Source organism: Nicotiana attenuata, chromosome 2 (genome assembly GCF_001879085.1).
Source record: "Nicotiana attenuata strain UT chromosome 2, NIATTr2, whole genome shotgun sequence".
Lineage (NCBI taxonomy): Eukaryota > Viridiplantae > Streptophyta > Magnoliopsida > Solanales > Solanaceae > Nicotiana > Nicotiana attenuata.
The window spans coordinates 22,733,777-22,744,344 of NC_031990.1; the positions used below are offsets into that span (position 1 = coordinate 22,733,777).

Genomic DNA, 10,568 nt, shown 5'->3' on the forward strand with positions numbered 1-10,568 from the left:
ACGAACAAAGCAAAAATAACTTGCATGGGCTCTATAAAAATAGGAGTAGGAGAAAAAGAAAAATACCTACAGTTAGAAAAGATTAGGATGAAGAATCAGTTTCGATGTTTGCAGGCTCTTAAAACAAGAGGATTACCCAGGCCACCAACTGCTAATGTTAAGATGAGAGGTATTCTGACAGGATCCATATCAATTGTATCTCTTTTCTTATTTGTTCTTCCTTGTCGAGACTGTTCACCTAATCTCTCGCGAAGAACATTGCTAATGTTGTCCAACTGATGCATAACTTGACGCTGTCCACGTGCAATATTTGATATCTGTATCAAAAGGTATTTTTAAGAGACTAAAAGCCAAGAAGTTTAAGATATGTTAGGCAACAAATTCAATGTACAGGAATAAGGAAATATTCATCTGATACTATTTTAATGAAGTATTCATCTACTTTGACATCTAGAAAAAGGTAAGTTCACATTTTTGTCCTTTATTTTATTGAAAGATAATCTTTTCAATTCAGGTAATCAAAGAACTCTCAAGTCCTCACCCATATATAAGGGACTAAATCTACTACAAAGTGCAATCTGTCAGAACCCCCCCCCCCCCCCCAAATCACATTGAGCCAATAGGATTCAGCTGAATTGCTTTGGCTGAAAAAATGTACTATGTGCATATACTACTTTTGATAAAAAGGAAATTACAAGAACACAGGTGCAAAATGTCGCATCTCCATATAAAAGAATGCAATAAAACTTCATTTGGCACGGGTGTTTTGAACCAAGAAATGAAAAGGAGCAACAGCCAGAATAAATTCCTAGGGCTTCATATTATCATGTTCAGGCCTTTCTTGCAATCTTGCTGCTGCAATTTCTGACATTCAGCTGTGGTGTGCCAATGCCACCTCAGACATGAAGCTTTCTCCAGCTCTCACATGCAGTCATGCACAAATTGCCGTTTGCCCTTTCTGTTGCGAGGTAATATGATATTTACTTTATGTATATGGTTATCGGTTAGTTACTCATTTTTTGTGTTTTCCATATTGCTATGTTGTTAATGATGTTCTTAATTTCTTTCCTCATTGTCATTTTTGTTATTGTAAAGGATTAGTATATTTATAAATACATGATCATATAATTACATTGTCTTTTCGATCATTTATTAGTAATTTGGTATTGTTTGTTTGTAAACTACATATTCTTCTAATTTTATTACGTATTTATGTAAAACAGTTATGTGTTTATTAATAAAAGGAAGACTAGAAAAGGATAAATTGCAAAAACTTTGTTCAATTATTTATCTTAACACTTTATCCATATTTAACTAGATAAAATTAAGATTTTCAAACTTACCTCTTCCATAAACACGGACTCCTTTGTAAGGGAAGCAAAAGACGAGGAATTAGGCATGATGGACCCAGTCAAGGAACCATTCTCCAAACCAGATATGAAATAGGAAGTAGGGGCAGATCCATTGCACACTTCAGTTTCTAAAGCCAGAGTTGGTGTGCTTGGAGAAGCTCGTTTGTTTCTTGGAGAAGCCCTTGTGCTGCTTAACTTGGAATTAAGTTCTTCCATCCTAGACGTAAAGCCATCCATCCGGTCATTCAAGGTAGAAATTTGCTCCAATAAATGTGTGACCGCTCCCTTATGGAATAAAGACGATGAAAACTGAGTGTCATGTAAAGAATTTAGTAGTACCTACAAAAGCTAAAGTGCTTTACTGTACCTATAGAAAAAAATAAATTTTTATCATTGCACCTGGTTTAATAATCTTGTTCCCGACTCCGCACTCATGTCATTCCTCCGATAATCAGAACTAACATTTGATAGATTTTTGTCCCTGTTAGTTGAATATGAGTGTGACAATCCACTGCCAAAGCACATCAATCACAAATCAATTTGACATCAAAATCTTTCCCAGGACCATCACAAGTCTAGAGAAAATGAAAGAATCATACCCACTTCAGTTCCCACCTACCCGGCTACCCTCTGCTCCAACATCAAATGGAGATCGGGTAACGTCCATCAATGTTTCTTCTCTTTGAGACCTATGCTCTTTATTTTACTGTCCTGGTTCAACCCCACCTTCCCCAAGGTCTACTGCAGTGCTAACATGTTTGACCAAAATCCAAGAATGATACAAGACCGAACTGGCACCAAAATTAAAATGAGAAAAAAACACCAATTTTTCCACACAATTTACCAGTTGGCTGTTTCTTCATATTATATCATCTATGCCTTAGTCCCACACTAGTTTGAGTCATCTACATCTTGCTCATCAACTTACTGCCATCCTTCCCTTTTGTCCAGGCTTGGAACCAGCTATGGTTTGCACATATGGCAGAGTTACCATTCGTCCATTCTGTAACGTATAACCGCCTATACACGGTTATACCATTCCATAGTCAGCAGCCTAGTATGCTCTTGAATGTTTTTGCTTAACCATTTCATTGAACTATATGTGAATATTGCAAGATATTATAATTTTAAAAATATTTTCTAATAGTAGAAATTTGAGCTCAACAAGAAATATAAAAACGAAGAAGAAATTTGAACACACATACCCAAATAAGGGAAATGTTATCATATAGTATGAGATTTCATAGTATTTCTACAAAGAACCCTCTAAGCACATTAAAAGCCCACTTGTCAACCCGAGCATGCTATGCCATATTTGTGGCTACAAAATCATGTCATTAAGGGTAAAATGAGAAGTTTAAAGTTAAATTGTTTCCCAAAGGTGTCATTTTTTTGTAACATACTAAAAGGGTAAAAAGTGTTGCATAACATGGAATAGAGGAAGTACTAATGTCCTGAGGTACTGCCAGACGATGTATGAGTGACATGATAATGTTAGTGTAGAAAATAAATTAACAATCAAAAGGAATAGTAATTAGTGTAATACTCCTATGGTAAAATTGCAAATTGCATCTAACTAACAACCCAATGAATTCCCTCGTTTGCTTATTAAAAGGATAAGCTTTCTTGTCAGACACCCTACCAGGTGCAAAGAGCAGTTCATTGCAGATAAAATGAAAGAATGACTTACTCATGTACAAGAGTAAAAAGCTTAATAGAATGAATATATTTTGACAAGGTATAAAATGAGTTAATACTTTGAAGATGATATTCTCTTTCAACATAAACTCAATCATTCATAAGGTGCGTATACATACAATTTCCCATCATCCCATCAAAGCGCAAACATACACTTAATGAGGTTTTATCCTTGTTTCATTAGCTCTCTCATAAAATCACTCCCGCAAGTCACTTCTATGTTCACATCATTCAGAAGATCGGTCAAGTGCACATATGATTGCTGAAGATACCTCCTGATCCCCTGCCTCTACTCTCTCTCTCTCTTTCTCCCACCAACACCCCCTCTCCTAATTTCCAATTTTCTCAAGCAAAATTATATGTGCTTCCTTTCATGAAAGCAGCCCAAAAAACAAATTGCTGAAGCTATCAAAAGGTTTAGTAGAAGATAACTCTTTAAGCAATAAGAAATTATTGCCCACAGACAAGGCATCATTCAGTTTATTGATGAAAGGTATCATTGAATACACAAGTAGACGGTATGGAAGATATGGATTAAGTGCTGCACCTTCTGATATTCTTATTTCTCCATGATACTCTCTCCGCCAAGGCTCGAGAGAGAGTTTCTTTAGGGCTTGCGACAATATCTTCATCTAGGCTAAGCTTTGTTTTCAAGTCATCTGGTAATGCCTGCAATTGTGTATCTGCTTAGGGATAAGAAGTAGGGACAGTGCATCACAAATGCAATGGAAGGTATCATACCATAACCTCATTCACAAGCTTCTCTAGCTGTATTTGTTCAATATATGTACGCGGAGTATATGAGCCTTCCAAACCCAGCTGATCAGCGATACATTTTACAACAACACGATCTCTTCCTTGGACCTAGGAAAAGTTTAATAGAGTTTAGCATATTTGAAGTTTAGATAACATTCTCAGTTACGACTCCAAAGAAACAACCTGTCATTCTAGTTTATCAACTATGAAAAAAGAGAGACTTCTCAACTATATACTCAACCTTCAGCATAAGAAAATGAGATTTTCTTCCTTTGCCAGAAGAAAATCTCTGTAATTGGTACTCACTTGAAGTTTAAAAATTGAATATTCTTGTATGAGAAGAGAAAAAATATTTGACTTGTTAAATTTTTTATTTTTTATGATTTTTTTTAATTCTGAACACTTAATAAACAGTCGTTTTTTATAGGTTATGATTATGAGGACACCACAAGAAATAATAGAAAAAGGTTCCCCGCAGACTCGATGCGTTTTTCAAGCCTTCTATAGGTAATGAATAAAATCATTTTGTGGTCAGGCGATTGTTGCTCGGGTATAACTGAGTGACTGTATCCACACAATGGAAATCAAATTTGAAAGGACATTTACTCATTTGAATTACACCCTAGTAGCTCCATTGTATTCGAGCATCAAAAGAAACACCCTCGACAAGACCATAAGTTTTGGATGCCATCATAATGAGATGAACAAAGTGAAGAAAATATCTTTACCTGCACATAGTGGCGGTTCAGTTGTTCAAGCCAGTCAATTTTCACACAGACCCTTTCATCAGAAAATACATGGCTGTTTCTTTTGAGGATGGCCGCCATTGTGTATCCCAAAGCCATCAATCCACCAAGAAGACGCACACTAACTTCAAAACTGATTCTTGGTGATATGACAAATGGAGAATCAGTGACCCATTCCTACAATTCAAATCATATTGAGCCAGTCAATGTGAAGTAAAAGCTTTATGCAGTTGGTAAAATCAGAAGATGAGGAAGAAGCAGCAGAAGATTTGGAGAACCGATCCTCTAAGTAATAACGTGGACTCTTTGGTTGGAAAGGAATCGTAGATGCTTCAAAGAAAAGCAGGAGAACATTTTGCTTGTTAAATATAGATGCATTCAGAATCTACAAACCTGGTGTAATGCTGATTTTAATTTTAATGGTGATGTAATGCTGGAACATGTTTTGGATCCTTACAGATACAATACGATTCATATCCGGCTTCTCTTTCTGTTGTTTCCGCACTGTACCATCTCGGTGCAGTGCTTCAGTAATAAAATTACACTTTTACTTAAAGTTGTGCCTGTAGATCCCATAGCATGGAATTCTATCCATCCCAAAGTAGAATGAGCATGAAATGAATGAGACTCATTATCTTTTGAGTTTTTCAGCCAAATGACGCTAAAACTTTAGGTTATTGACAGTGAGTGTAATCTAGCTCATTGGCTGTCATTCTTCCAAAAGGATCCATCATTATGAAAAAGGAGCATACCTCAAACATGAGATTGTATTTCCCATCTTTATTTCGCATCCTCAGATATGATTGGCATGTCTCTGGATCTTCACCAGGTGGCAGAAGGTATATGTCATAAATCTGTTCCGTACTCTCAGTGTGTTCTTCAGACAAGACAGATTTGATTAGTTCTGTCTTCAGATTCCTTGATGACTAAAAAGGAGAGGAAAGAGGAATAGATCAGTCATTTCTCAGAACTTTAAGATATAATGTTTGGAAGCTATAATTCTCTAAACCGGATATAGGAGGTTTTAAAATCAAGTTAGTACTCTTACCTTTAGAATGTAAGTAGGACTCTGGAATCCAGAGAAAGGATTAAATTTGTTGATAATTTTTATGTGTGCAGTTTTGAGATCAGGCTCAATATAAGCCTTGTACATTGGATAAACCTGCAAAAGAAGTTGAAGCTGGGAGTGTGAGAAGAGATTCTAGTCAAACTTTCTTTGCGTTATGATTTGGAGAAACTGACCGTTTCAGATACTTGATGGATTATTTCTGATGGTTCCTGCCCAGCACGTTGTATGTCACGTAAAACTCTTTTAACGAGATCAAAGTGTACTCCACCATTCACAGATACGCGAAGATCCAGGAAAGTCCGCAACTTTTCATTCAGAGCATAGATGCCCTCAATAACCACAATGCGGGAGCTAGGGACTTCAAGGGTCCTGAAGGACACCAAATTGTGTAAGCTCAGTTCATACTAATATGCTATATATACAAGATGTATGTTCTCAATATGAGAGAGAAGGGTTGATAATTTATCCAAGAAAATTATAGGAACTAACATCAAAGAACTTTCAATTTTGAGAAAGAAGGTTTGTGGGCAAAGGCATAATGCATTAAACATTTAGCAAGAGCAAGAAGAGAAGAGTAATGCTTGACGTTGTAGGTTAATAAAGAATCTCCCTCCATTAAGAGTCATGACTAGAAGCACCTAAAATGTAGAGCACAGGGGGGGGGGGGGGGAATAAAGCAAGATTTAACTAGTTGGTAGGATTCACAAAGTGCCAAGCAGAAGAAGTAAGAAGGATCCACCTCGTTATTACAAAGCTAACAAAAAATAGTCATGGCACTTTACAACAATTTGCATAAACCCAAACACGAGTATCAAAACGATTATGTAATAAATACTGATGCACAGAGTTTAAAGATGGTTTATAGCTTGAAGAAGCCATATATAAAGTACCTACGCCAATGCTGTAACTGGTTGACACGTGCATATCAAGGCAAATATGGTGTCCATGTGACATAACTGCACTCAAGTTATATTTTTATTCCATGCAACATAAAAAGATAATACACTTGATATGCAAAATTTTCTAGACATGTTTTCCACATAAGTTTATCAGATAACAAACACTTAATACAGTCCACAATCCAAAAACAGGTGTACAAACTTGTTTTGGTTTATGTTTAGTACCTTGTACACAAAATGGCTAAATGCACATAAGAACGTACACTTTTACATTTAAAAGTAAGGAGCTGGACCTGTATCCTATTCGCGAACTAGATTTGAAATCATATATTGGAATTTCTGCTGGCTTCCCAGTCTTCAGATCATTGATATTTTTCAGCAATGTATCATAGTCTNCGAAACAAACGAAGAAGAATACTCACACCCCCCCCACCCCCCCCCACCACACACACACACACACACACACATACATATATATATATATGAAATACATATATATGCTATGGATCCAAATAAGCATATTCCTCATTCCACTGGATATCTGAGATTAAGCCAAAGAAATTGGACAATATTCTATGGCACCCACAATACTTACCCAAAAACTTAGTCGATTAAATTCATGAAGAAAAAGATGACAGCTGTTTATTCATTAAAAAGGGGGGAAAAGTGGAGTCAATGAAATATAAATAATCATGGATTTCCCAAGGAAAAAAGAGCTCCAATGGTATATTTTAGGACGTGAATCTCCTCTACCAAGATTTATAGGGTAGATTTCCTCAAGAATTCAATCATTCGGAGTTCAATTACTCTTACCAATTTGGTGTAATCCTGAAATGTTTAAAGGAAATGATGAAATTCAAAAGTTGTTTCCCTCTTATCAACCAGCTTCCTTTGCACTCTCATTCACCTAATTCTAACCTATACTCAGAGGCATCTCAAAGCACTGTTTGGGAAAAGAAGGTAAATGCATTCTTACCATCAAAGTTTCCATCAACAATTCGACTAGCATCATTGTAGTTATCCATTGAGATAACTGCAACGCTTGGCATAAAGTTCAGTATTTTCTCAGTAAATACAGTCTTTCCGGCACCAGAGGGACCAGCTACTCCTATCATTATCAGTCCATCATTCTTCTGAACCAACAATTGGCATGCACGTATTACAATGAAGAATCCTTTCTCAAATGACAAATTATCTGGTATTGAGATAATCTCATATCGGTCACAATCTTTTCTCTTAACTAGTCCAACCTGGTCCTTTAAGAGACCAGCTCTCCGACTAGTGGATTCAGCATCTGAAGTATCTGTATCCATTAAAAGATAAAACTATGCCAGACTTTTCTCTGAAAATACCAACAAAAAATAGGAACAAATCAAAATAAGAATGATAATTTGAAGATACATGAAATAAATCTTAAATTAGACAGTTTGCAAGCATAGATTAGAAAATATTTCTCATCAAACATGATTAAGAGACTTAAGCCAACAAAATTGTGTGATTATGATGTATCACAATAGCTGCTGTCCCTCTAAAAGATTACACAAGAATGAAGTTCTCCTTTATTTTCAATTCTTGCGATATGCTTGACACAACATGAAACCATCGTAGGCTCCTCATTAATTACACATTAACATCACAAACTGGTCATCGCATAAATTAGGATACATATCCATACACACCCATGTTGGGTAAGTAACTGTAGCCAGATCCATATAGATAAATAGTATCATATAGCCCAATATTCTTGAAATATCAAACCACTTAGTTGCATACTGAGAAAGTACACATAAATCCATAGTCTCCGTTGTAAGCATACGGCAATGTGGCCTTAGCACTAGAGCATCAAGCAGTCACTAAACTACGTATCAATATCAAATTAATAAGAGTTGGCTATATGAATCCTTCTGTATCCATTCGGCTATATCCAGTATTAAGAGGATTTGCTAGACAAATTTTACGCTAGCCGCTAAACTACTGCAACCTCATCAATAATAGTAAGATTCATGATGGCACTAGAGCGTAACGAAAATAAACAGAGAAAACCAAATGTCCAAATATGCAAGAGAAGTGTCATCATGCACAAATTGAGAGAATTTTGCATCAATCATTAGCTTAAGATTTTTTTAATGATGACAATGATAATGAATCGACTAATGACTAAGTACTTTGATGGAAGGGCTTCAAACGGCTAGTACAAGGCATGCACAATTGCAGCAGTGGACAAACACACAACTTACAATTCTCAAAACCTCTCCTTCTTATTTCGTACAAAGCACTGTATTCCTACTGTTTACTAGTGTACCAAAAGAATAAGGGAGAGATAAAGAAGAAGACAAAGTTTTGTCGAAAGAAGTTTCTTAGATGAGCTTGTAAAACCAAAAGTTACGTTGTTGGTGATGAGCGTGAGTAAAACTAAGGCTGTAGTCAACTCAAAACACAAAAGATCTCAATAAGATAAACCTTGTAATCCAAGAGACTGGATGTAGGCTTACATAACCAATATAAAGATCCTGGTGTCATCTTCTTTTACTGCATTTAAATTTCCTGTCCTTTACTTCGTGCTAGCTTTAGAACTATTTTCTAACTTGTGTCTTGTGCAGAAGGTTTAAACAGACTCAACCGACTATTTTTTAAACAAAGCACACAGAAGTACTGCAACTATCTGCTGTTTCTATTTTTTAATGCTAGAAGCCCAGCCTTCTTCATGAACATAAAGACATATACCATAAAGGTGGAACTTTTCCTTCTGCATTTCAAATATCCTGAAACTAGTTAAAAGCAACTTATTTTAGCCCTTTTCGCTCTGAATCTTTATCCTTTCTCACTCATGCTTTTTGTTGGTCAACAATAAACTAAACTTCTGTATACTTCATTACTCATACAGAGAAAGCAGTAATCTGATCCAATAATAGTATAATAAAGAACTCATTAAAAAGAAGAATCTTTAAACTAATCATTGATTTACAGACACTTCCAATTCAGACAGACATATGTAGCAGAAACCTTTACAGCCATCAAAATTACATCTTTTTGCAAATCAAAGAATTGCAACTACAATATTTATTTCCAAACCCCCCACCCCGCAATGATACAAATAATACAGAAACATCATCACTACATGAACATAACCAATAAACCCAAAAAAAAACCAAAACAAAATTTTTGTGAAGCTCCTTGGATCCAACACCCAAATCATTGGGTCCCAGTAGTACCAGAGAAAAAAACTACCGACTTTTAACAGTACAACAACAATCATAAGCTTAAAAACTAGATTGAAATATACCCAAAAAAAATTAAATGTAGCAAAAAAAAGGCAAAACCCCACAAGATATGTGGATCAAAACAAATAAAATTTGTAAGCATAGAGACACTGACCTATGCAAACGTGCAAAGTGGGGTTCTGCAGGAAAATTATAGGAGAAGCATTTGGCCCTTTTTCTTATGATTGCCGGGGATGCATTTATATACGTTTGTCTAATTTTTTACATTTCCTCTTAATTGTTTTCATCTCGATTTTGGTGAATTTTATTATTACTGAAATAGTAATAAAGAAAGATGATTTTCTAGGATTCATTGGGGAAAGTGGGAATTCCGGAAATCTTGCCACGGAATTGCAATTAACGGGCTAAATCTCAAGTCACTGGACCCTTGCCCATTTTGTATCTTACTAGAGCTATTATTATATAGTATCTTTTGTTTGTTTCCCACGCGGTATTCGGTATTAGAGTCCGACAAAATTCGGATCGATATTTTTGCATCGATTCTCAGTTTTAGGGTCACAATTGAAACTATAACCACTTTTCAAACAAAAAAGTTGCAAGCCTACCTACTTCGCAATCAACTTTAGACTTATCGGGTCTGGAAAAAAAAAAATCTAAAGTGCAATGCACTTAAGGCCAATTAAGTCTAAAGTGCAATTACATTTAAGATATACTTAAGGCCAAATAGGTCTGAAGTGCAATAAATATTTTTATGCACTTAAGGTCAGAGCGGTTTGAAGTGAAAAAATTGCACTTCAGATGCACTTAAGGCCAAATAGGTCTGAAGT

At 35.7% G+C, this 10,568-nt stretch overlaps 1 protein-coding gene across 1 annotated transcript; it reads right to left on the bottom strand.

Annotated features, from left to right (window-relative positions):
• Positions 1-10,132, bottom strand: LOC109205324 (uridine-cytidine kinase C-like). Its single transcript, XM_019368035.1, has 12 exons — positions 9,896-10,132; positions 7,497-7,862; positions 6,814-6,913; positions 5,795-5,990; positions 5,601-5,714; positions 5,305-5,478; positions 4,535-4,729; positions 3,792-3,914; positions 3,598-3,719; positions 1,752-1,863; positions 1,344-1,637; positions 1-317 (listed from the first exon to the last, which is right to left on the bottom strand). The coding sequence occupies exons 2-12, from the start codon at positions 7,831-7,833 to the stop codon at positions 96-98; spliced, it is 1,989 nt and encodes a 662-aa protein (XP_019223580.1). The 5' UTR covers positions 7,834-7,862; positions 9,896-10,132; the 3' UTR covers positions 1-95.